At 36.9% G+C, this 26,534-nt stretch overlaps 4 protein-coding genes across 6 annotated transcripts; 2 read left to right on the top strand and 2 right to left on the bottom strand.

Moving 5' to 3' along the window:
- The first annotated feature begins 184 nt into the window (after positions 1–184).
- Positions 185–4,642, top strand: LOC147858768 (uncharacterized). Its single transcript, XM_087326241.1, has 4 exons — positions 185–371; positions 545–645; positions 4,118–4,172; positions 4,362–4,642. The coding sequence occupies exons 1-4, from the start codon at positions 205–207 to the stop codon at positions 4,468–4,470; spliced, it is 432 nt and encodes a 143-aa protein (XP_087182367.1). The 5' UTR covers positions 185–204; the 3' UTR covers positions 4,471–4,642.
- A 3,523-nt stretch (positions 4,643–8,165) lies between these two features.
- LOC147858767 (DNA repair RAD52-like protein 2, chloroplastic) lies at positions 8,166–15,066 on the top strand. Its single transcript, XM_087325760.1, has 4 exons — positions 8,166–8,692; positions 13,139–13,176; positions 13,260–13,354; positions 14,665–15,066. The coding sequence occupies exons 1-4, from the start codon at positions 8,244–8,246 to the stop codon at positions 14,806–14,808; spliced, it is 726 nt and encodes a 241-aa protein (XP_087181886.1). The 5' UTR covers positions 8,166–8,243; the 3' UTR covers positions 14,809–15,066.
- A 1,563-nt stretch (positions 15,067–16,629) lies between these two features.
- LOC147858766 (Rhodanese/Cell cycle control phosphatase superfamily protein) lies at positions 16,630–19,344 on the bottom strand. Its single transcript, XM_087326407.1, has 6 exons — positions 19,103–19,344; positions 18,725–18,972; positions 18,068–18,218; positions 17,630–17,715; positions 17,449–17,553; positions 16,630–16,873 (listed from the first exon to the last, which is right to left on the bottom strand). Exons 1-6 carry the CDS (start codon positions 19,177–19,179, stop codon positions 16,809–16,811), a joined length of 732 nt encoding a protein of 243 aa, XP_087182533.1. The 5' UTR covers positions 19,180–19,344; the 3' UTR covers positions 16,630–16,808.
- Positions 19,345–21,018: 1,674 nt separating this feature from the next.
- On the bottom strand, positions 21,019–23,785 carry LOC147858765 (ACT domain-containing protein ACR4-like). 3 transcript variants are annotated; one of them, XM_087325592.1, is made up of 7 exons: positions 23,584–23,785; positions 23,453–23,498; positions 23,235–23,349; positions 23,081–23,148; positions 22,116–22,718; positions 21,886–21,990; positions 21,019–21,784 (listed from the first exon to the last, which is right to left on the bottom strand). In XM_087325592.1, the coding sequence occupies exons 1-7, from the start codon at positions 23,646–23,648 to the stop codon at positions 21,440–21,442; spliced, it is 1,347 nt and encodes a 448-aa protein (XP_087181718.1). In that variant the 5' UTR covers positions 23,649–23,785; the 3' UTR covers positions 21,019–21,439. The 3 variants fall into 3 exon arrangements, with proteins under 3 accessions (XP_087181718.1, XP_087181719.1, XP_087181720.1); XM_087325593.1 differs by having other exon boundaries at positions 23,235–23,294; XM_087325594.1 differs by lacking the exon at positions 23,584–23,785 and having other exon boundaries at positions 23,235–23,379; positions 23,453–23,504.
- Between the last annotated feature and the right edge of the window lie 2,749 nt (positions 23,786–26,534).

The following is a 26,534-nucleotide window of genomic DNA, read 5'->3' as shown; positions in this document are numbered from 1 at the left end:
GAAGAAAAAGAAAGAAAGAAAGAAAGAAAGAAAGAAAGAAAGAGGAATAGGCGAGGGGTAGTTCGGGAAATATCCCAAAATAATACGCGTTGGGAGAGAGGGGGGGGGGCATTTCGATGAATTTCTAATACTTGTCTGTATACGTACGCGTATACGTATACGTATATAGAGAAATACTCTGAGTCTGAATCTGTGTGTGTTTCCATGGCGGGAGGGCGACGGGGCCCGAACGAAGAAGTCGAAGAAGAAGTCGAAGAAGATGAAGAAGCAGAAGAAGCAGAAGAAGAAGAAACCAGGGAGGCGACCACACCGACGACAGGAAACACGCTGAAGCCATCTTCTCACTCCAGAACCTCTTCTCGATCCCTAGAGTTAAGCAAATACCTATATATCTTCTCCTTCTCCTTCTCCCCACTTCCTTCTTCCCTTTCTCTTGTACATTCATTCTGCTTTTCGTTTCGTCTTTCAAATTGTTTTCCTGTGTGTAAAATTCAACATCTTTCTTCTTCTTTCCCCCCCCCTTGAATCGTTTTCTCTTTTGCAGAGATGATTCTCAAGAGGCTGCAGGGAAATATAGAAGATACGAGAAAGAGTACCTTCGTCGAATCAACCATAAGTATTTCTCTGCAATGGCACTGTCTGGAGGTATTAATTTGTCTAAAATCGTTTTCAATTTTTATTTGGTCTTTTATTAAATTATATCTTCATTTGCTTTAAAGGGCAAAGATTTGCATCCCATCGAAGTATAGTAAACCTAAATCATAAAAAATTCTACCCTTTTTGGGATAATAATATGGAACTTTGGACCTTCTTGTATTCAAGTTATTCCCTTAAGAAGAAGGATTTGCATTTGCTTCAAGTTCTTCCTTTAAGAAGGACTTTTTTCCAGTTACAAGCGTAGTATATTTAAAGTTTAGAAATTTGTAGCTTTTTCGACATTTAAATTTCATCTTAACTGATTTAATTTTGGCCTTGGAGGGGAAGTGTTTGCATCCGACTCAAAGTATAGTAGACCTAAAATGCAAATCTATGCACCATTTGTGCTTTTTCAGTTATGTCTTGATTGGCCTTAAATTCTTCTAAATCTCCTTTAAAGAGAGTATTCAGTTAAAAGTATAGTCAATTTGAAATGCAGAGATTTGTAACATGTTTGGCATTTCAACTTTTTCCAAAATTCATGACAATGGTAGGGATCTTCATCCAGTTGAAGCATGAGTAGACCCAAATTCTTAAGTTGCATGCTAGAGTTTGCATTATTAACTCATATAACCAATGACATAATGCATTGGGATAATTTGAAGGAGATCACACGTTTCTATTGTAATGGACAAAAGGCAACATCATCTATTGATGATAGAGAGAAGCTGAGATAAATTAGTGGTTGAGAGCGAATACAACGTAACTCAAATTCTGAACGCTCAGATGGGCATGCACACTGATTTGGCTCTAAATTGATGGCTGCAAGAAAAGTGGGCTAACAACTACAGAAAATATTTAACTAGAAATTATGTCATGTAGGGTCAAATCCAGGCATGCCAGATCAATAGCCAGAGATTTTTCAGCTGGTTACATGTGGTTTGTAAGAAAATAATTTCTAATTTATTTGATGTCCTTATGCATAACAGTGCTGGAATTTTATAAAAGAGGAAATAATGTCATATATGGGATTTGTTTGATAGTTTTCTTAACTTGTTAATTGCCAATTGTAAGTGGATGCCACTATTTTCTTAAAGCTAAAGTCTAAAAACAATAGACACACTGGATAAGGATTTTTGGATCACAAATCTCTCTGACGTAGCATTCTTCCAAAAGTCAATGTCTAGGGAATTTTCCATCAATGTGAGTTCAACCCGAGATATTGAATTGGAAAGTTGAGAAAATCGGCTGAAATATATTCTCAAGATCTTTGATTGTTTACAAACGAAAAGCAAGGACCTAAATGCTTTTGGCGTGGTTCTGATTATGTGGTGGGTAACTGTGAGATCTTCTAGATCCTCCCTAAGGGTATAATATGTTCATATGTTAGGAATATACCTCTCTATATGAGGAACATGTAATACTATAAGCATGAATGATTGAAAATTGCTCGTGCTGGGGATTGTGACATGAGCGGGATTCTGATGTGATAAAGATGTGAGCAATGTAAACTAGTCTTGCATGGGTTTCATGTGAGCAGTGGCTCCCCGTACCTTCTATCTTTGAGCAAATAAGTTGTAGTTGATTCTGAACACTCAGATTGGCATCCATGCTGACGTTGCATTAAATTGTTGACTCCAAGTAAAGTGGGTGGACAAACTTCAGAAATGATTTACGTAAAAATAGAGTCACGTAGGATCAAACCCAGGCATGCCCACATGGCCAATCAATAGTCATATTTTTCAGATTGTCGCTCGGGATCTGTAAGAAAATAATCTCTAAGTTTATTTATTTTCTTATGCATAATGGTGCTGGAATGTTATAAAAGAGGAAATTGTGTCATGCAAGGACTTTGCTTGAGAATTTTTTACCTTGCCTATTGTCAGTGATAAGTAAATGCTACTTTTTTGAAGCTAAAAACAATAGCATGTGCTGGATAAGGATTAATGTCTCCAATGGCACACATTATATTCTTCCAATGCTCAAAGTCTAGGAACTCTTCCATCAATGTGAATTCAAACTGAGATTGAATTGAGAATGTGAGAAAATTCGGCAAACTACTCTCAAGGTGTATTGCCTGTTTACAAATAAAAATCAGGGGCTCAAGTGTTTTGACTATGGTTCTGATTATGCAGTGGTCAAGTGTGAGAGTTTGTAGATCCTCGGCAAAGGTATAATATGTTCATATGGTAGGTATGTGCTTCCCCCGTATGAGGAACATGTACTACGATAATCATGAAAGGTTGAAAATTGCTAATACTAATGATTGTAACATGTGATATTTTTTATCGGTCAAAGATGTAAGCTATGCACGGGTATCATGTGAGTAATGGTGCCCCCATCTGTGAGCGATTGCTTGGTGCAAACCAAATGATCATCAGTGTCGGTACAAGCTGAAAGTTGGTCCTGCTCTGGTTGACATCCCAGCATGTATCCTTTGGCATTTTTTACTTTATGTGACCTTTGTATGACATCATGAATAGCTGTCAATATCCTCCTTAGACTTCAATAATTGGTTTGTCATGCCTTTAGCTTTGCTATTGCTTGGTGCAAACCAAATCATCATCAATGGGGGATTGGTCTTCAGGTTTTAATGGCTCTTTGAAAGCTGAGGTAATGTCATCCCAACAAGGTTCCTCCTTCCAAAATAGAGTCAGTTTGCTCTGGAAGGGCTATTTACTTCATTGGAAAGTTGAATATTAACATGTATAGCATAAGATACATGCTTGCCCAATCCATCTTGTCACTGTTTATCAACATATTTCCATCTCTCATTTTATTGGACTGCCCAGTAATCAAGTTGAATTGGGTATTACCTAATCTTGGTGACTTACTCCATTTGCAAGGTGCATTCAAATTTGGTCACGATAAACCTTATTGGTGAATGTTTGACTACATCCACATGACATTCCGACACATAATGTCTATCACATTTATAAATGGAAAAGTAAATATAATCTTGTTTGCTGTGGTTTTCAATGTGTACATCTTCATGTTGGTGTTAAATAGCGAGAATAAAGCCCCGGCCGCTGATCCATGAGATAATAAAAAACTTCTCACCGCCAGATTGAACTGGATTTGACGAGGAACCTTTACCACATGTTAGAACTAGAGTGGTATGTACAAAGATAATGCACATCTTGAAATGGGCTGATTTAGTGTGTTGAGCTTAGGAAAAAATAAGGACAAAAATGAAGAGCATCAGGACCAGATGCATGAGAGGATTGCATATAACGATGCCTGATTAGTATGCTGATGGTTTAAACTAGAATTGCCATGCATCTTGTATTGTAGTTAAGGTACTGCTCTTTAAGCGTCTATTTGATTTGTTTATGCTTTCTCCTTAAATATGTGATTACCTTATTCTCTCTTCATCAATTGATCAATTTGAACCAAAAATTTAATGGGCAATTCAGAGGCGCCGTTAATGTCAGGTAGTTACATGTTAGCTTGTCTTTCTGAAATGGATATGTTTATGCAGAACCTGTATTTGAGACCTCAATTTCGATTGATGCCTTCCTTTTCAAAGAAAGCAAGTAAGTATTTTAAAGATTGGATCATTGGTGTACTGAATAAAATGAAAATTCTTGAATATATCTAGATGGAATCTTGAGATTGAATCTTTTCAATATTTTGAACTTTTAACCTGTAGCAATTTTTAATACAGATGTTTGAAAATAAATATAATGAATTTCTCCTCCTGTTTTTTTTTTTCAACTTGTCAGAGAATCCCCGTTAAAGAAGTTTGTTGATGGGCCCAGTCTAGTTGAAGACAACGGTAGAAGTGGAGATGCTGCACCATCTTCACGAAGGAATATAAATCGGAAGAACTGAGATGAAGTAATTAACCAGAAGATGATCAGTTTTCATTTTTCATTTTTTGTTCTGAAAATTTGATAAATCATGGGCTGAATAAATGACGTTCATTGCTTTCAGGTTTGTATTTAAAAAGTTAATTGTATAGAGCCTACTAAAAGGTATTAAATAAACACTGACTCATTCTGTTTATGGTATTCATTAAAAATGGTATAAATACTACACTTTTTAATCTATAATACTGATAGCTTTCAACATTTGACCACTGTCAGTTTGTGGTTGTGCTGTGCAGTCGAGACATATATCTTCTGAAAATTCGAACTTCTTCAATGTATAGATTTATGAATGAACTAGAAATAGAATTTGAGAATAAGATTCAAGAGCTTTATGTACATAAGAATTGTTGAATGTGCACACCTTACTGACATTGATCAATGAAAGACCTATGCTGATCGAATATAATTGATATTATACAATGTGTAATTGTTTGAATAGGCAGAGTGTTGGGGACAAATCTTGAGGTCACTTTTTGGGGAGACTTAATGATCTAGTAATAATCTAAATTTAGGATGCCTAGTACTTTTCCTATCTCTAGGCTTCGAACTGTGAGTATACACCACATTGCAGAAAAAGCATTAACTTTGGTGGTGATCCAGCTGCACCTTCTACAATTTGTTATGACTGCACTCACTCGTCACTAGCCTTGCCACCATATCTACCCTCTCCTTGCAGTTGACCTAGGGACTTTGGGCATGGGCAGCTTACATAGTTGTGATGGATGGTTTGTGACAATGTTGGGAAGTAGATTCATTGCCATGTGAGTGTTGGTGATTATGAGTGATTGCAACTTCTTGCAAGCAAGGATAATATTCTTATCAATTGTTTGCATGAAGCATGTAAACTAGGGTGCTTTGCTTCTTGTCAAGAAGTTGTTTGCTAAATTATCAATTCTAACTAGGGTGCTTTGCTAAATTATTAGCATAGAGCGTGCTTATTGTTAGCGTTTCGGTTTCAAGGCAAAGAAACTGAACCGTTTATATAAAACAAAAACCAAACCAAACTGTTTTGGGGAAAAGTTGAAACCAAACCGAACCATTTAAATCAAACTAATTAAACATCTAAATAAACAAAAATACATTAAATTGAATACGCATTTAAGTTAAATTTATTAAATCAATAAAAGAAACTTTAATTGAACCATTAAATTAATTAAATCGATAAAAAACCATTAAATTAATAAACCATTAAGGTAAAAAAAAGTTAACTAAAAACCTATAAACCTGAGTTTTAGAACTGAAACTAAATTGTTTATCGAACATCCAAACCAAACCAAACCATTAAAATATTTTGGAACCAATAAACTGTTAAACCATGGCTTAACGGTTCGTTTCAGTTTGAGCCAAAACCGTGCCCATTGCTACAAATTGTTTTGATTTGAGGATACTTATGTTGCACCTCTAAATTTGAGGAGTAACTAACATCTTTAGGTGCCAAAATTTAAGAGAAACAAACTTTATGGGATAGTTTTATTATTATTATCAAGGGGTATTATAAACCATTGTTATTACAATTTACAAAAGAGTGGTAGGTTTGATATTTCCCTTTCTATTAATTATTTTTGTTCATACTTATAACGTGTGCTCACATTGTGTTGCTTTTGATACCCATAGCATGATGTCTTTTGCACATGAAATTATTGTTGGTATATGTGGAGCAATGTCTTTTGAACATGAAATTGTCATGGATGCTAGCCCACATGGTATCAAACGTAACCACACAAATGGAGTTTTCCCATTTGTTTCAATTAGGGTTCGTTTGACAACGTTGGCTCGTGTGTTGTATAGTCCCACTATATCAACATCTTAACAACGTGCCAAAGCACAATGTCCCCATTAGAAATCAAGTGTATAAATATATCATGGGTTGAATGAAGCGTAAAGCAACGTTGTGTTTAAGTGGACCAAATCTTCTAGAAAATAACAAAATACAATATGTCATTGAAGCAACATTTACAAAATTTGAATTGTGGGCATCCAAGCATAAAATTATGGGCCCTTTTTTCCATACTCCACATCGATTTTAAAGCATGAATATGCAAACAATGAACTTAAAAATCGCTTGCATTTTGAGCATTCATTTGGGTGTTGGGCCATTTCGAGATGGTGGATTTGGAGATTGACACATAGAGTATCAAATTCCATGAAACAAGTGGAAGCTCTAATTAGGGTTGCAAGGGTGAGAGCTTCAAGCTCAAATAATGTTTAAGGACATAAATAAACAATTGAGTGATACAATTTGTAATAATTATTATATGGATTCCTACGATGAAATGTCTTTTTAAGTAACCTTGAGTAAAGGGGTGTGGTTTTTCCTAATGATGGCATATGAAGTCCAAAAACTAGTTATATAATCCATTGGCTTCTTGTGCATTTGGTAGGCTTTTATTTGTAATCCCCTTAATAATATTTTGCCAACACATGCATACTAACAAGTGTAAGTTGCCACGACATGAATAATAGGTAGCATGTAAATTAAACGAGACACTTTATTTGGTTCTACTAGTGAGTGACAAATTTGTTATGTTTGAATTCCCATAAGATCTCTTTAATAGAGATTGATCACAAACATGTTTCCATATATGACTTCAACCCCATGTTGTACGTTCTCTTTAGAAGAGTATTTCTTCCCAAACATTGATTTGGCTTTCTCTTATGGGCCATGCATTGGTATGGTAGCGATGAACTTCCATCCTTGTATTCAATTGGGTGGATAGGTTTCTTCATATATTTGTTGGTTAATGAGACTCCCCAATGCCGTTCCCTCCTAATTTGCACTCGAGCCCCTGATCTCAAGAGTATGAGAGAGATTAGGAAGATAATAATCTTTTACCATGGACAATAACATGACCACACAAGAGAGTGTGTGTGGGGTGGGGGGGGGGGGGGGTTGGTTTGGGGAGAGAGACTTGTCATTAGAGAAACCTTTGACCCGATCCATAGCTTGGAGACCACAATACACTAGTTACTGGAGATGCTCACAATTGACACTTGACCTTTTAAAACTATAACATAAATAAGAAATAAGAAATCGTCAACTATATACGAACATTCATTCAAACATATGTTTTGCACCTTGAATATATTTCAAATTTATGTATACATGCTTGGTCAATGTTATGTTCCTAATTATATGGAAAATTTAGATTAAACATATAACGAAATACCTTGAAAAATAAATCCTAGTACAAGACACATAATGCTAACTACATAATTTCACGTTTCTCTCTAATTAGAAAAGAGTTATATGCTAGCTAATCAAATCAGGATCTCGAATCGCTGATTGTGCGTTGTCGCAAGGGCTTAGCTTGAAAATCATGCTTCATACTAGGAGCTCGGTTTCCTAATTGCGCTTCCTAATAGGAGCTTAATTTGCTACTTGCGCTTCACAGCAAGAGCTCATTTTTTTGCGATTAATTCGCTAATCGTGCTTCTTAACGGGAGTTTAATTGTTAACATCACACCCAATATGAGCTTAGTTATGGTGATTAAGATTAAAAAATTTATGTGCTTTTCTTTTAGCTCACAAAATGTGATATAGTCTCTAATATAATAAAGTAGAAAAACAAAAGAAAGAAAACAGAGCAAAGCATGAATCTCCAAACCAAGTCTTCTCTCTCTCTCTCTCTCCTTCCTGCTCTGCTCTTTTAAAGTTTCCCACCTTTTAAGCATTTTAGCCAGCAAACCTTCCATTCTCTGATTTTTTCCATAGCCCACCTCTTCTCCACCATAGCCATGGACACCAGCTTAAACCCACCCATTTCTTCTTCTTCTTCTTCTTCTTTCACAGCCCATCAGTCTTTAGTTCATGTTTCAAGATCGCCCATTGCTCACTTTTCACCAATACCAAGAGCTCCTCTAGCATCGGCTTCCATTCTCTCTGTAAATCCTAATCCTACAGCACAGATGAATGTGAATGCATCAGCCTCCATTTTCTCTCTAAATCCTAACCCTACCCTTAAATCTAACCGTAACCCTCAAAGACAGGTGAAGGTGAATTCCGATGATACTGGAAGAATGATGCTTGCTAACTCTAACACAAGCTATATTGCTGCCCCTTTAGATGTGAATTCAGGATCTTCGTTCATGATGAGACCTTTAGCTGAAATACTCAGAGATCTCAACAAGAAGGTTCCAGATCAAGTTCTCAAAGAAGGTCCTGAAAATCAAAAGTATATTCCCTGGTATGTATGCATATCTATTAATTTACTTACTTTTAATTTATCATACGTGTATTGTTGATTGTTTAATCTAAAACAGAGGAAGAACATAATAGGAGTTTGTACTTAGAATAAGGAACCTTTAGGATATGAAACGCCACAGGTGAATACACACACACACACACACGCCCCTGTTATGGATTTTCCGTTCTTTTGCACGCTTATACTCTCGAGTATAAGGAAAAAATATGATCTTATGATGAGAAAAGGATATAGGTATCAGAAATATATCCCTTGGCATCGTCTTTTTTAAAGAATGAATGTGTTATGAATCCAAGTCATAGTTATGAGGAAAAATAAGATCTACTTTTGACAGTGAAAACACAAGGGTCTGCGTCATAGTAGTTTTGTTTTTCTATTTTTTCTTTTTCTTCTTCTCATTTGTGACATTCCTTAAATTAATGAGAGTTCATGCCGTGTATTTCTCTTTGCCGATCTACTGATGTGGTACTTGATCACGCAAATAATCCTAATGAACACTGCATAACATGGGATTACTGGACATTGACCTTGATAAGGTTGAAATTCTTGCTCAATTTTAGACTATAGCTAGGTGAGCTCGAGAGATTTTTTTCTCTGATCTACCGATACATAGTTAGATAGATAGATATCTTTTTAACATCTAGAGGAGACCTTTTGCAATCTATAAGACACGCCTAGCCCTTGGCAAGGATCAAACTTGGTTCTCTCAATTTTATGATTTTGATGTTATGATGTGAACCACCAAGCCAACAGCCAGAGAGATGATGTCCATAAGATGGGAATGTTGCAGATTGAATGTGAATGATGAGTGGAATATTTGCATATGCCTATATGGATTCTTGATAAACGATATTCAAGGAAATTTCTCTTCCTCTAATTTTGGTGAGGAAGGAAACAGACTCGAGTGGACTTGTTAATCAATTTTTGTTAGAGGACATGTTTTTTCAACTGTGTTTTTCTGAGTAAGTTTTGGTTTTCCACCATCTGGTTGGTAGTTTTTCATCATGGCTATGATTCTTAAGAGTTTATTGCTTTCGGAATGATTGATGTACATCAGTTTGTGTGCGTTGCATGTCATCATGCTTAAATCATTTCACATTTGTTCATATTTTTTCCGTTTGGTATGGAGTAGAATGGTGTGCCATTGTCATCCATTATGACCTTTTATCATAGTAATAAGTACAAGACTATAATCAGTCCAAATTATAAATATCTATGTTGGATTGCTCAAGATGTTTTGGCTGAATCAAATATGGCTTGTCATGGTACATTTTTTATCAGAAAACTGGGTTTGACACCTTTTCATGGTTGGTTATCATTTTTTATAAATGTGCCCTGTTAATAATTTTCATGTTTCTCATTCTCATTGTCACGTCTCATAAGGTTCGAACATTTCCAGCTTATAACATATTGTACTAGTCACTAAGGATGCTCACCCTCTATATAGGATGGTGTATATCTTTACATCTACAGTTCATCTTCATGTTCAGGTGTTTCAGTTTCTTTCACATATCGAGCTTGTTGTCTTCACCTGCTATTTTCAGTATCTGCCCCTCTCAAGGAGAGGATTGCATGCACATTTTATTTCTTGAGCACTTGTTCTCTGTTTCTTTCCATGTTCCCGCTATTCCCCCCCTCTGACATGCGACAACCTCCTCTCCAAAGTTCTCGATGACTGGCTTCTAAAGATTTGATAGCCTCATTCGGGTAGCTGAGATGCTGCCCCACCCATGAACTGTGAAGTTGTGCTGGGATCCTGAGCTAGAGCTGCTGATCTGCTGTGGCATCTCCAGGTTGGTGCGCCTACCCCAAGATGGCACCATGGAGCTGACACGGAGATGATGGTTCCCCGTTGGGTAAGGGTGTTGTTTCCCCTAAAGCTGCAAGGCCAAGAAGCGTCTTCGTGTGGAGGAACCAGGAGAGTTACCCTGCCCACCCTCTCTGCCTACTGCATAAATGGCTGTTCCATGTTGGCTGCGCCCTTGCCAAAGACAGGCCAGGGTCCCTGTTCAGGCCACCTGAGGAACATATGGCCCCCAGCACTGCTACTTCACCACGCCCATCCCCACCTCAAACAGCTGCTGTGACAGATTCAGTACCCCCATCTTCAGCCTGGGCTGCCATCTCAAAACTTTTGCATCCCTGTTTGCACCCCAGGAAGCGACCTTGACTGTGGCACTACCACTGCCAGCTAGGCCTGCCCCAAAGCCCATCTCCAAGACAGCACCAGCCCCCAAGGTGCTGAATATGGCCAAGCAACCCCCTCACCCCCAGCCAGGGATTGCTTAGAGTCCTGGGCAGAGGATCCGTCCACCATCATCGCTGCTGACCATATCTCCATCGTAATCAAAGTTATGGCTGTGCCTTCTGCAACAATGGTCACAGAAATGGTTTGTTTACTGTTTAAAAAAAGGAATTCAGTAATCCCAAAGCATGCTGGCCGTGGTGGCACACCAACATGCCAAGATCATGATTGGTGGCATCCCCATGGAGCAGTTGCTCCTCCGCACATGCCTGATTGCAGAATGTAAACTGCAGCTCACTCAGGCAAACCTTCTGGTGGCACACACAAAAATCAAGGCCTTTGAAGAAAGCAGAAGAACCTTTGTTATGCACATGTCAACCTTGTAAACTGACTCCAGGAGGTCACAGGAAGAATTGCAAACCACTGCCAACGTGGCCAATGTGGCTGGAGTGAGGACAACCCAACTAGTTTGCTCCACTGCATGGCTCTGGTGCCTGATTGACAGTGTAGCAGTTTTCCTGTGGTGGTGTGTTCTACGGGGGATAGAGCGTCCCTGTGAGCATGAGCAGAAATTGGTCAAAGCCTTTGAAACAACCATTGGAGACTTCCAAAATGATGGCTCTAGACACAGCAGGAAACATCCCGATGTCAATTAGAAGTATGCTGGTGAGAGATTGCTGGCAGCAATCAAAGATTCTGGTAAGAATAGGCCAGTGATGCACCAGAACTTCACCTACTCCAGGCAGACGCATCAAAGAACTCCAGCAGGAATACACCGGCCGAAACTCACAGCTTTGACCTCAGACTCAGTTTAGTTTTGGTTGGTGTATTCCTGACCTTGTGCTTACAACTCTTTCTTTCTTTGTACCTGCTCAAATGCTAACTACCAGCTAAATAATTACTATACCTGAAAGATACCTCACTTATGGTGTGACCAGGAGGTTTATAGGGGCTGCTTGAGTGCCATCACGCTTGACAGAACACTTAGACATCTTACCTTTGCCTCTCATTGTGCTTTTTCACATCCTTATGAGTTTCACAGCCTTGACGGTTTTACTGTACCCCAAGCTAAGTGGTGCTTAGCAATGCAGTGGGGAATTGCTCACCAGTATGCTGATCATCCCATCTTACTACTTATGACCTCCACACCATGAGATTATATACATTACACCACACACTTAGTCTAACGTAACATTTTATGAGTGCTCTCCCTCTCAGTTAATCAAAAACATGAAATAAAACCAAAAAGCACGATATAAAAGAAGGGAAAGTTGCCCTTTATTATAGTATACCAGACAGAATAGGTTTCTGCAGAATAAATTATCAAGCTTAAAATTTCAACTTTCTTCCCATTTTGTCGGTGTTACATTGGCAGATATTTATAGTTGTTTGGTGGGTCACCATCCCGTGGTTTGGAATGAAAGGTACGTACATTGGCCAAGTGACAAAGTTTGCTGTCAGCCGTAAAATGATGTCCATCCTATTCAAGGGACCTTTATGTCCTATTCTGTACTATTCCTCCCACCTAATAAACACACTATATATAATTCACACCCACTGATGCCCAACGATCCCTTACATGATACAAAATTGGACTTGTGGGATCTGAGCATCATTCTAGTTCCAGAGATAGTTCATAATTGCATATCACCAATCAAGCTCATGTATTCTCATTTATGGCTACGTATGTGCATAGAATTACATGGACCCTCAACTACGCCTGGAGTTGAGAGGCTTCAAGTATGTATTGTGTGATGTGACAAAAGGTTTCTTACAGGAGGAGACTGGTATCAAATCCGTTGCACTCTGAATTTAACATTGTATTTTGTTGATATCTATTGTCTGTATGTTGAGAAGTACTCTTCTGTTTGGGTTTGGTCAAATTGTGTTGCTTCTATGTGATATTTTCTTGAGAATGCATCTTAATGTTTTAAAGACCCAAGTAGTGGCAATCGTGATCCCTCCAACAGCCCTATGATATTTATTATCTCTCTCACTAAATCCAAAGTGGGAAACTTAACCTCATTTTAATGTTTCCCACTAGTATTATAATGCATTGTAAAACTTTGTGTGTATCTATTTGGAATGCAATGTTGCTTATATAGGTGTGGTTTGATCAAGCTTCAAGAATGTTATCAGTTAAGGGCTTAACAATTGAGAGTATTCTGTGAACCAATTTTCAGGTACCAAGCTAATAGGATGCTCAGTTTCTATGCTCCAGGTCGGCTTTGAATTGTTATTTATCAATATCAGAAAATGATGTATTATGAATGTAAAATATATTCAATCTGAATTTTTGTACAGGTTGGTGCGGTGAAGTTCGTGATATTACATTCTCTGCAGATGGAAAATTTGTCACTGTTATATACCGTGTTACAATAAGAGGTTCTGATGGAGAGGTTGGGCTTTTTACCATATGTCTATGCTTCATATTTTGTTTTCTTGTACAGAAATGTTTTTCAATTTTAATGATGCGTTGTAACTTTACATGATGCCAGTTGTGTCATTACAAACTACAAATCTTTCATTAGCATAACAAAAGTCAGGTTGTAAATTTGACCCCGCACTGTCGGAATTCAGGTGGTTCCACCTTAGAATTGTTACTCAATAGTATTTCTTCTTTGAACTTATTTGCATTGTGTCATGCATAAGGTTATGAAAATAGCTATATAGTGCAAAAATGTGAATTCTTCATTTTGGAATGATGTAGAACCTCTTGTGCAGTGATGAAGTAAGGAAACAGACAATGGTGAGACCATTAGCTTGATATTGAAATTTTTATGTCAGCTTAATTGATGTACGAATACAAGATCAGAAACAGATCAGAAACAATAGAGTAATATAAGGTCGGGTTTAGAAACTGAAAGCCATCAATATTCTCAGAGAATAGAATTCGGGAAATTTTGCCGAGAATACCTGGGAAGAGCTGAAATCATTAGCGAAGAGCTGCGAGGAATAGAAGAAAGCATTGAGAATTGGGTAGGATGAATCATATCCCATAGTATGTTTATTCACCCCCCTTGCCCTATAAGTAATAGGTCGGGAATTTAACTCCCACCCTCCCCCTTGGTTGCCTGAAATGGTAATCAATCCCCCATAAGTGGAAAAAGGAGAATATGTCACCTGATGCGCATCTAGATTGTTTTAACTTATAAACAGTGCTTCCATACTATTGTTAAATGCTAGTAATAGTGTTGTGCTAGATTTTCATTGTAACAGTCCATAGATTCAAAGTTCCCTTTCCTTCATTAGTTAATGGTCTATATACTTATCCTTTATGATTTGTAGTCTCTTTTTTCCTTTCTTTTTTTTCTTTTTGTTTATGGCTATAAGAGAGTGATAAGCTATCTTCTTATTACCCTTGGTTTGATATCCCACCAATTTTCTGGATAACTGTATGGGATGTAAAGGCTGAACCGATGATTTTCTGCCCTCAACTTGGTTTGATTTTCTGCTTGGCCATTTTTCTATAAAATTCACATGTATGTAACTTCTGGTCTCATAGGTCATTTTAGCTCTGAAAACGTGTATCAGGTATTTATATGTCAATTATTTTGTCATCAGCATTTGTTGGAGAGCTGCTTCTTCAGAACATTTCCTCTATTTAAAAGAAAAAATGGTCTTATGAATGGGTATCTGTTCTATGAAAGTAATAAAAGTGAAAGTGGGCTTAGTGTTTACTCCGTATTAACTTGTGATTTCCAAACAGGCGTTTCGTGAGGCATCAGGCACTATCTGTACTTCTGATGTAAATACAGGTGACCCAACACAACAAGCAGAAGCCATAGCTTTTGTTCGAGCATGTGCAAGGTTTGGACTTGGTCTGTATCTTCATCATGTTGAATCTCAGTGATGGTGTTTTATTGTGTGTAGCTTCGAGAGGAGAAAGCTTGCATAGTTTTATTTCCTTTTTTCTTAGGTCACCCACATATCTACATGTACATTGTAAAAGGCTTCCCTCATATTTTGAGTTTCTACACTCAAATCAGGCTACTTCAATCAGGAATACTACAGTTTTGTGATTAATTCTTTATCTAATTATCGGTCAATGAGGTTCATATATAGTACTGGTGATCAGTAGGAAAGCTGCAGTCATGAGCACTCTCTATATGTTTTTTCTTTACAAAAACGTATTAAATTTATATTCTTAAGTGTATTCATAAAATTTAAAAGTTCAGCCCATGTGACCGTATTATCACCACTTGAGTCATGTATTTTATATGTTGTTGAGGTCTAATGCACATACATAATAGGTGAAATCAAAGTGTAGTTTGCCAATATGTCTCATTCCATGTATATGTGAAGATGAGTATCAAATATTGTACTTGGAAGACTGTGGAGCATGTTGCTTTCAATGTCATGGACAATGCATTTTTGTGGTGATAATAAAGTATGCAAATAGTAGGAAATGGGGTTTTAAGATCAAATGATAAAGGATACCATTAAGAGCTAATGATGTAAGAAAACAGTGCCCTCTTATTTTCTGTACTCTACATTAGGTACTATTAATGGCATCCTCTCTTGTGATCCTCGGTGTTTTTTCTGTAGTCTACATTAGGTACTTATTAATGGCATCCACTCTTGTGATCCTCAGTGTTTTTTGAAAACTGTCCACTGAAGATATATTTTTGTTTACCATGAGGTGTTTACAGAAAACACAATTATACTGTTCTAAGAGAAATTTTGCAGTATTCAAGCTCACGTATTTGCTCTACCAGATGTATTAACACCACCCAACAGAATAATATGATATATGCACATTGTCTGGGAATTTAGCCAACATTTTTACTAAAATACACAAGGGTGAAGGATACAGATGATTAAATACTTCTCATTCATTTAGTAGCATAATGCAAGGTTTTTGTTGTTGAAACCTTTGGCAGCATTTAATGCTGATTTTTGCTTTTCATCCTGGTGGTTCATATGTCTTTGCCTAGATAGCATAAAATAAAGAATTCTGTTGATTAGAGCCTTTGTTTATAAAAAATATAATGATCATTTGGTTTGACATTTAAATGCATTGTAAAGTTGCTTCAAATTTTGATTCCAGAAGTGCCAAAGTAGATGATTGAGATATTCAAGCCAATCTCTACATATGATTGTTTCATTCAAGCCACTAAATTGTCAGCATTCAACAAGGCAGAGACAAAATTTCACTCATCACTGTAATTGATGAGTCATGAACATTGTGTTTGGTCCTTTGAAAACATGGAATCCTATCATTTGATTCTACATGTACAACATCACATAATATGCATGAATCCAATAATCTTAATCTTAAACTTCCAAATTTAATTGAATAGAAAATTGCACAATGGTAACAATGTCAAGGGTTGATTAATTCTTAACATGGGTAAAACATTAACTCTTCTGATGTAGAATCTTTGGATAGAATTATTTCTTAATGAAAACTCTTCCATTACCTATGAAGTCTTCTTTTCTTGTGCCAATTTCCATTGTTACCAGTTCTCACTATACGGTGTGAAGCTTTTGAGTCTTTTTAGCACTTTGGAGCTCACAATTAATTTTTTGGCAGGGCCTGAACTGATTATATAAGTGGCATGATATGGTATTTGGCGTTCAAATTTATAAAATTCCTTTTATTTCATATAAACTAAACAGAGAAGTTGATATCTAGGGAATTATACCTGTACTGCGGTGCAAAAAGTGGGTAAATTAAAGTGCTGTTTTATACTCATAGCTAACATTTTATGATACAACTAAAACAGGGATGAAACCAGAGTTATATGTCAGGTATTTCAGTTAGCCACTTCTCCAGCTAAAAAAAGAACGTGTATCGGTTTGCCTACATAAACTTGGGTGTTCGTTCCCCTTCCACAATCCTTCATAGCTCTATTTACTTAAGAAAAATAACTGCTCTGCCAGATCCGGGAAAAATGTTATGAATAGATATGCAACTGCACACATGTAAAAACAGATCAAATTAGCAATGTAACCATTAGAGAAAGATTTACGACTCTATCATGAAGGAAACTATATTAACCTAAGCACATCACAGAAACCATGAATGTCAAAGTCAAGAAATCCAACCATACAAGATTCATCATTGTAACTTTCAGACCCTTACATAAAAGGGATGTGAAAAAATTGAGAACATATGTAACCTACGTTAGTTTCATATTATATTTGTTCAATTTCCTCTCAACTATCAAATTTGCAAGGACAAGCTGTTAGTGTTAATGTAACGATACTCTGTTTTTAACCCTTGGTTTCTGGAAAGTGATTTGAAAAACAATATTTTTTGGTTTAGAGTGGTGGTCCCAAACTAAAAATATAAGAATTTCTAGAGAGATGCACAACCTTGATGTTTTCCACTAGGCCGTCACTTTTACATGTTTTAAGTTAAGAAATTAAACAAGTTAAATAGAAACAATGTTTTGTTAGATTGAATGGGTTAAGTATCTTATATGATGAGTAAAGGAAATGGCGTTAGCATGTCAGTGTTTTGTGTCAGTTAATTGAAGATACGTACTGATGAGAATTGTTCCAAGGACTATAGAAATCTTCCCCTGGATTACAACCAATCCTCCTTTACCGGCATCTTGCAGTTCCTTAGGTCCTTCTTTATCAAAAAGCCCTAACAAGAAAGAAAAAGAAAGTGTTACATAAACCAACAAGGTTACATACTCAAAACTCTTGCACAAGACTCCAACCTGGATTTGCTTTCTGTAAGCCTGATGCAATATAAGCTAAATTTTGAAACCCAGCAGCATCAAGCTTTTCCGCTGCAGCCCCAGATCTGTGCAAATGATAGTATTAAAAAGACTGGTATAATAACACATAGAATACAAAAATATGTTGACATGGTAGAGTCTGGTATGCAATGTGCATATAATGCATAAATATGTTAGCATTGAGAATTTAGTATGATATTACATATAATGCAATAATATATCAGCTTTAAAGAGTCTGTATACTAATGTACAAATATATGAGCATAACAGTGTCTGGTATACCAATGCATATAATAAGATTAGAGAGACTGGTATAAAATGCATATAAGGCAAACATACATGAGTCGTTTACAATTTGCTATAATTTATTATATCAAGATATTATGTGTCATTACCATCCTGATTCTGATTCCTCACCTTAGACCTTCTTGGCAAACAAGAATGAGTTTGCTATCTTTGGAAAATTTCTTTTCCACCGATGAAAGGAAATCTGGATTGGGTTTTGTGAATGCTAGACCATAAAATAGACCAGAAAAATTGTTGTGCAAGGTTCTGTTTATGATTGTACCTGCAATTTAGTGTCTATAGTGAGCCCTTGCCTGTGATGGATGTCTTAAAACATGAGCATATAGCTCCCCAACATGATGCGAACAGAAAATCTTCACTGTTGTGCAGTAGTAAAGATTCGCTGATGATCTTGTAGTGAAGATTCACTAATGATCTAGTACTAAAGCTTCACATATAAAAACCCCCATGTTATCTGGAATCCATAAATTAGTAAAATGGAAACACCTATGTTATTATCCATGTTATGTGCAGGGGATTCTAATAAAATTGAAACACTTTCTTTATTGTTCATATTATTTGCAATGCAAAGAAAGCAAAGGAGATTGAAAAAAATGGAAACATCTATGTTAAGACCCATGTTATTTGACATGCAAAAGAAATTGAAAAAGGATGGAAACATCTGCATTATGTTTTTATCCAACTTATTAGCAATCATGAAAGACATGAAAAATGGAAATGTCAAGGGATGGTATGAGATCAAATGTTTGCAACAATCATCATACATACCGATGTCGTTGTCTGTGTTCTCAATATAAACCGGAATATGGACACTAGGAACAATGTGAGCTTTCTCATATTGAACTCTATCTCTGATATCCAAAACAGTATAGCCTTCCTCTACAACTAGCTTCTTTGCCCCGGCTGGATCAACATATTTTATTTCTGCCCTCACAAACAATGTCTTTTTGCTCATGTCACTCTGTCTACCTCCATTCAAAGATTCCCGTATAAAGAAGTTCCTACTTCCATTACATCTGTTCAAGAAGAAGAAGAAGAAGAAGAAGAATACTAAATTACGCTCAATGCCGTCCAGAATTACGTTCTATACATGCATATGCATCAGAGAAGCTAAAAAGAAAAACAGAAAAGAATGTACAATAATACCTGAAGTGGGATGAGGATTGTGAAGAAACTGCTGCAAAAGAAGAGGAAGAGAGAGGAGAAAATGCGAGTGGGGTCATCTCTCTGAGTGTGTGTGTGTGTGTGTGTGTGTGTGTGTGTGTGTGTGTGTGTGAATGTTAAGAAAAAGTAGGGTTTATGCAGAGGAATTTGGAGGTGAGCTTCTCACATGGCCACCATATCCAAATCACTCTGTTCTGAGTATTCTTTTTGGGTATGCATTCACATAGTTGGACCAATCACAGATGGGGGGGAGCTTTCAGATAAGACCTCAACATGTCCATCCACACCGCGCAGAATCATCATTCCAATGCTCGTAGCTCCTCCCAGAGATTCGATTCTAATTTCTCACCATCGGCAATCACATATCATTTGATCGATCGATCCGATCTGATCCGATCGAGAGATATGTCTGGTTTCTCTACTGCCTATGTATGGTGCATCGGCATTAATTAAGTAGGTCAAAACCTCGAGCATTGCATAAATGAGCTTGTGCATGTCGAATGGAGACGGACTTTAACAAGTGCATGTTAAGTAGTCGTGTTTTATTAGGATGTCAAGAGTGTGCACTCGACAATCTATTCAAGTAACGAAACCCGATAAAATAAGAAAACATTGTTGCTTTTGGATTGTTGTAAGTGATAGGGTATGATGTAATGCTCATTGTTTTTTTTAAGTTTGAGATCAATCATGCACACTAACAAGCTACTAGACGGAAATTAGTAATTGCAAGTTCTCAATCATGGGCACTAGCAAGCTATTAGAAGGAAATTAGCAATTGCAAGTTCTCAATCATATGCACTAGCAACCTGTCAAGAAGAAAACTAGCAATTGTAAACTCAAGAATGGAATATGATGTGATTTCACAAATGTAGAAGGATGATTGGATGCCCCCACATGCACCATTTCATGAATCACACTTTTTTTTTGCTTCGAATTGTGGAGGACATGTTAACTTGGATTGTGGTTGGCTTCAAGTAGGATTGGAGGAAGAGAATTTTTCTAGAATCTTGATGCCCAAAATCTTGAGAGAAGACTAGGGAGGCAATTGTCAGTACAATAATAGATATTTATCACAACTAATATTGGCCATAAAGAGGACCATGTAGACTTTGTATGGATGGAATTATGAAAGACACAACATAGAAGATCTTGTTTTCCTTTAGCAAAGCTAAAAACTTGAACCTAAAACATGTCATTAGAAATAAAACAAGGAATGAAGTATGCACACAATACGTTATATGTTTGAATATCATGAAATATCTTGTAACCCTATGAAATATACATCCAACACCAGGACTTGCCTTGACTTCATGTGCCAAACAACTTATATCACCATAGCAATTTCATATTACAGAACTCAGCAAATGAATTTTCCTAAGTGGCCCTGAATAATAGAAAAAGGATCGGCATCCAAAGCAGCTGAAATTTCCCCATATGTAGAGATGTAAAGCTTTGAAGAGTTGCAATGGTCACATAACTATCCCTCTAGATACTTGCATAAAAACAGGAATGTAGAACATTTATGCATCACGGAAGTAATTAACATTCAGAATGATATGATGTTCACAAATTGAACCAAGTATGGATAGCAATTCCTTTGTTTCTTCATATTCACCTCTAGTCCATTCAAAAATAACAGATTTACATGCAAGTTCACCATAACTTGTCTTTTTTAACTTGGCAAGTCAAAAGATCTCATTGCATAGTTGCTGCACCAAGCATCCCGAATGAGAGACTTTAATGTACATCTTGGATGCTCAAAAGACACCACAAAATCTTCGGTTCTCTTTTCGATTAATAAATTAATCCGTTGGGCAGTAGTAGCAAAGTTAACTATCCTTTATAGAATCGTTAATCCTTTCGGATAATAATGCCTTCAATTGTACTGGAAACTCATCATTTTGTAAATGGAGAAAACTCCATAACTTACTATTGCATATATGACAAGATTGATTGGAGATTCTCCATTTAACAAGAATACTCTTTATGTCAATGAAGGTACCTAATTTCTGCACATGCATAGGTATAAAAGCTATGAATCTCCATACCCCTCTCGATATAAATCCTATGTATATATGTAAGAGTGCAGCATGAGGGGAAATATCGGTTCATTAGGAAACTACAATTTTGGGAGAAACCTACACTTGGATTTGGAAGGAATGCTATACCAACCAACTTGATGGTTGATTGACATATCCATGTAAAGGAACCCATTTTCCCAGTTGCATGTGCACCTTCTCTAGATGTAATGAATGCTATTATACATCAATATTGGTGTGTGTATGTGTGTATCTTTGTGAATGTGTTTGTACATAGTTATCAGGAGTATGACCTTATCAACCCTAGGCTGTATAGAAATTGGGATGGCATTCCAAACAAATTCCCAAGTGAGAATTTTGCCCTCTCTTGTCGTTCAGATGCTGGATATAGAGGCTCTTCCGTGGCCTTCAGAATAGTTTTCCCTATTTGTTTCCTTACAGCTTCAATCGCTTTCATATCGACTGGATTTCCTGCCATATCTGTAACATAGAATATGTTAACGGCTTTCTTGTCATTGGTAGCAACATCAGCCCTAGAAACTGACAGGCCATGTTCACGGAATATCCTTGTCACATCGGATAAGAGACCAACTCTATCTCCCGTGGACAACTCAAGCCTCACACCCTACATCCATAAACAAGAAAGACCATATGGCTTTTTAAACATCATTGACAATAAGCACGATTCGACTTTATCTTTTAAAAGGCTTTTATTTCGCTAAATACCTCTGAAACTCGGCGTTGCAAAGCAGCTCTTAAACATTGAACAACTCTCCTCCTCTCAGCTTCAGAGTCAAGCGTACACCCATCAATGTGGCGAATATAGTACTCCTAGCAAATCACTCATCGATTAATTAGCAAGTAGTCAGGTTCTTATGAGCCCAATAAATAGAGAAACTCAAAGCAGAAGCAACAACAACCCCTGTAGAAAAGCACAGTTTTTTATATATACATACTTGAAAAGCCATCTCGCTATTTGTATCAATGGTGGCATGGAAAACAACATATTGCATGTCAGTCAGCGTGCAAACAGTGTCGAAGACGAGCTTGGGACGATTTCTGCACTCAATGTGGACAACTGAGTACCCTTTCTCATCACAATCCTCTACTATGATCTTCCCATTAAGCTCTCGATCCTCTGATGGTTCACCCTCTTCTCTAGACTCATAATCTCGATCAGCAAACATCATCTGGTGGAGACGCCGATCAGTATGCGTAACAGACGTACTAAAATCAGTTCTCACACCTTTAGAGTCCTTGCAATCTCCTCTTAAAACATTGCAAAGGGACTCTTTGATTCTTTGGAGCTTTGATTGTGCTTGAATAGGGCCCCCAGTTTCTTCATCTGTGACGTGAAGCAAGCAAGCGACACGCCTCTTATGTGTCCAAAGTTCAGCCCCAACAACATTACATCTTAGATGTAATAGAAGGGCTGAGATTTCTGACATAAGCCCTGGTCTATCTGTGCCAATGAGCTCTATAGCAGTGTGCTCAGCTTCTACTTCACAAGGGAGAATGCCCACCCTTCTCCTTGAGAGCTCATGGCTAGCACATATGCGCTACATGAAAAAACAAATACTAATTTTTTCAAATTTGAAAATAACCATCTAAACATAAACTTGGTTCCTGCACATTTACATCATCTCATGCATTGACATATATACATGTATATCCCACAAAGTATATGTAAGTGTGTGCCACAATAAGTTTTAGCTATCTATGCACTAGACCACCCTAGGTCTACACCCATATCACAGCTGTTCACATGGCCATTCTCGAACAAATGGGTGTTCCTTCTATCCTGATTAAAAACATTCATAGTTCCATATTATCCCCACATGTGTTTAATCTTCTAAGGGCTTGTCCGTGGTCGCTTGATTATCATCTGATCACATCAATAGAACCATGAAAATTATTTAACCTTTTCTATCAATGCAATGGTTTCTGCATCAGTAACTTTCCTCCCACAGGTATCAGTTACATGAAACACTGGCAAAACAAAAGCTTAAATCAGGGTTTGAGATCAAACAAAATGACAGTTTTATACATATACTGTACATCCAAAACAAACTTACCATCCATGAACCAACCACCATCAGAGGATATGTAAGCTTTGTGAATTCTGAGATCAAGATCTGTGAGGGTTTGCACCACTTCAAGAAGAATGCTGTGTCGATTAGGGCTATCCACCTGTGCGTTCAAAATTTATGCAGGGATAGACTACCTTAAGAACGAAGAATACACACACACACACACACACACATACCATGTATTGAGGCATGGATATATATACCTTGAGCAGAGTGGCTGTGTTGCTGGAGAAGTTGTCCACAGTTACCCTAGAAATAATATAGAGGAGGAAGGGGGAGACATCAGATATATGAAGAGAAGAGAGAGAGAGAGAGAGAGAGAGAGAGAGAGCACCTGGGAGGATTCATTCGCCATACAAAATCCTCGTATTCATCAAAGCCTGCTTGGGAAGAGTCCATTGAGATAAAACACACACACACACACACAGAGCAGATCTCTCTTACACAATCTGTTAAATATACCTCCTTACTACACACTCAAAATAGAGAATAAGATCAGAGGAACAGAAACACAGGAGCAGAGAAGGTCAAAATGAGAAGAAGATAGGGAAACAGAGACAGGGAGGAACAGGGCAGGGCAGGGCAGAGCAAAGAAGGTCTCCACAACACACCCTGATATATATATATATATATATATATATATATAAATTAATTGATTTACATATATATATTAATAAGGGAGAGAAACAGAGCAGAGCAGAGAAGGTCTCCACAACACTCAAAATAGAGAATAAGATCAGAGGAACAGAAACACAGGAGCAGATCAGAGAAGGTCTCCACAACACAACCTAATATAGATATATATATATATATATATATAAGAAGGGAGGGAAACAGAACAGAGCAGAGAAGGTCTCCACAACACAACCTGATACAATTATCAATATACGTATGTAAAGTTTATATAACTATTAATAAGAATAAGATAGGAAACAGAGACAGAAAGGAACAGAGCAGAGCAGAGCAGTATAGGTCTCCACAACACAAGCTGCCCTGTATATACATGTACATATGTAGGGAGGTATTTATATATGTATATGCTCAAGGTATACATATATACATGCCTGAATACATAGTATGTTGATGTATATTATGTATAATATACTATGTATACTACGTATAATATATTATGTATATTACGTATCATATATTATGTATATTACGTATCATATATTATGTATATTACGTATAGTATGTATATGTATATGTATATGTATATGTATATGTATATGTATATGTATATGTATATGTATATGTATATGTATATGTATATGTATATGTATGTAATTGTGTGGTTTTACCAAAAAAAAAAAAGAGCTTGAACTCCCCACCTCACACAACACACTCCTCCACATGGTCAAGATTATCCCATTCATTCCCATCTCTTACTGAGTCCCGCATCCTCGCTTTCTCGCACCCATCACCCCGGCTACACATTGGCCATTGACACACTTGATTGCACACTTCACTCTTAAGATAATTACATTTATTACTCAATGGTGCTTTGATATGAAAAATCTTGGGACCTTATGTCTCACTTTAGCTATGAACACTCACATGTGTACATTGATTTGCATGTGCCATATTCCTAATGCCATTATATAAATTTGATTTCGAAAAAGCATAATCAATAATATATTGATAGACTATTCATATGGGTTGATCGTAATGCCCTTTGTAGAACTTGTTTCATAACTACTCGTGTTTGCAAAACAATGATGGGAAATTTTACATTTATAATGATGAGGATCTAATGTGTGATTTGTTAGACAGTAAATGCATGATCTAGATCTACTACTCATTATTTATGTATGTTCCTTATTGGGTGTTGGTTAGTGAATATGCTGAATGAAGCTAAGTAAAAGCTTCCTAAATGCATTACAAAAAATTGTGATTCCTCTATCGCACAAAACCCTTAGATTGGCTCCTCAATATTACTTCAACCCAAAAAAGTCTATTTGACACACGAAGCACACATTTCAATTGAACATTTAAGTATCGCCTAAAGTTATGGGTCTCATACCCTACATCAATGAGTTACATGTTTTTTAGGATGGATTTGCTTAAAGGTAATAATGTAATAAGTAGATCTTGAGTATATGCACATATATTTACATGGTATGTACTATACCTAAATATGGTGTCGAAATATATTTGTGTGAGTGTGCACATATATTCATTTAGGGTAGATTGCCCAACTTAGCACATCTAAGGAAATCGTCTTATTGGGAGGAAACGGATGAAATTTCCCCAATAAAACAACATGGTATTTTGTATGTAAAGGTAGCGAAGAAAATATCACAAAAACATAGCTTTATGGGGGTGTAAAAGGCCTATTATAAAAATAAAATCGAACACGTTACTTCAGAACTGTGGGAGCTATAAGTTGGCCAAGATTCCATATCACTAGGTATTAAATATGATGCTTGTTGTCACGAATTTGGGGTTAGAGGTGTAATGAGTGATTCGGGACCTTATGACACAACATACCCTTCTACGGCATTTAGAGATCCTCCTAGAAAACGTTCCGCATATATCGCTTTTCTTTGTAATGATTCATGGAAACATGTACATGTTCTCGTTTGAGAGTCTTTCTCAAAAAATAAGGATATATCATCCTCTAATAAAGCTTTTCCAATACAAGCAAATTTATGTTTCCTTCCTGTTTTTTTCTATATCAATGTGTGTGGATTGAAAATACTTATGACAAATTTCGCCAAGACGTGAGGGTCCCACGACTATTTTTAAGAAAGATGTCCCTATTCGCTTAACCATACCTCTGCCCTTTACTTCTTGGGAAAGTGCAAAGTGGTAGTCGCTTTTGTTGGCCTTCTTAAGTTGTTTGTTTTGATTCTCCTCTGCGCTCGCCAAAATCATAGAGCTTCACCTTTACAGTTGCAAAAAACAATTTAAATGGGTGACCACATTGGTTTTGCATTTTTTGTTTTACAGCTCTAGAATCATGACACAATTTGTGTGTAAGCAAGTAGACCCTTATGTAACTTCTCTATGATTTGATATATCTTTCGTGGATTGAGTATATAATTATAACCTTGCATTAACAACAACCATTAGTAGAATTTTACATCACCCAAACCAAACCAATTCGTTGCACAACGTGGTGCTTTGTAAGTATGACGCAATTTCATCTTGATTTAGTTATCACCTCACAAAACCAAACTAGGATTATGGGTTCAATATACAATATCTATGTTCTAGTTAGGTTCATCGTAGCCCCACGGTGGGCTCATTATGGTCCAAGTGTGTGGACAAAAAACGTAGTGT

This window comes from Azolla caroliniana, unplaced genomic scaffold, assembly GCF_043228905.1.
Source record: "Azolla caroliniana isolate FFs.n. ecotype wild unplaced genomic scaffold, voAzoCaro1.0.p SCAF_10, whole genome shotgun sequence".
Lineage (NCBI taxonomy): Eukaryota > Viridiplantae > Streptophyta > Polypodiopsida > Salviniales > Salviniaceae > Azolla > Azolla caroliniana.
This window is presented reverse-complemented; position numbering and strand designations above follow the sequence as displayed.

Excerpts from the sequence above, each read along its gene's own strand:
- LOC147858768 (XM_087326241.1), top strand. The coding sequence starts at position 205 with ATGGCGGGAGGGCGACGGGGCCCGAACGAAGAAGTCGAAGAAGAAGTC. Across the intron at positions 372-544 it reads ACCTCTTCTCGATCCCTAGA|AGATGATTCTCAAGAGGCTG; the intron begins GTTAAGCAAATA and ends TCTCTTTTGCAG. Across the intron at positions 646-4,117 it reads TGCAATGGCACTGTCTGGAG|AACCTGTATTTGAGACCTCA; the intron begins GTATTAATTTGT and ends ATGTTTATGCAG.
- LOC147858767 (XM_087325760.1), top strand. The coding sequence starts at position 8,244 with ATGGACACCAGCTTAAACCCACCCATTTCTTCTTCTTCTTCTTCTTCT. Across the intron at positions 8,693-13,138 it reads AATCAAAAGTATATTCCCTG|GTACCAAGCTAATAGGATGC; the intron begins GTATGTATGCAT and ends ACCAATTTTCAG. Across the intron at positions 13,177-13,259 it reads GCTCAGTTTCTATGCTCCAG|GTTGGTGCGGTGAAGTTCGT; the intron begins GTCGGCTTTGAA and ends ATTTTTGTACAG.
- LOC147858766 (XM_087326407.1), bottom strand. The coding sequence starts at position 19,179 with ATGACCCCACTCGCATTTTCTCCTCTCTCTTCCTCTTCTTTTGCAGCA. Across the intron at positions 17,716-18,067 it reads GTTTGCCAAGAAGGTCTAAG|ATCTGGGGCTGCAGCGGAAA; the intron begins GTGAGGAATCAG and ends TCATTTGCACAG. Across the intron at positions 16,874-17,448 it reads CCTTGGAACAATTCTCATCA|TTGCATATCTATTCATAACA; the intron begins GTACGTATCTTC and ends ACATGTGTGCAG.
- LOC147858765 (XM_087325592.1), bottom strand. The coding sequence starts at position 23,648 with ATGGACTCTTCCCAAGCAGGCTTTGATGAATACGAGGATTTTGTATGG. Across the intron at positions 22,719-23,080 it reads CCATTGCATTGATAGAAAAG|CGCATATGTGCTAGCCATGA; the intron begins GTTAAATAATTT and ends TTTTTCATGTAG. Across the intron at positions 21,991-22,115 it reads ATAGCGAGATGGCTTTTCAA|GAGTACTATATTCGCCACAT; the intron begins GTATGTATATAT and ends GTGATTTGCTAG.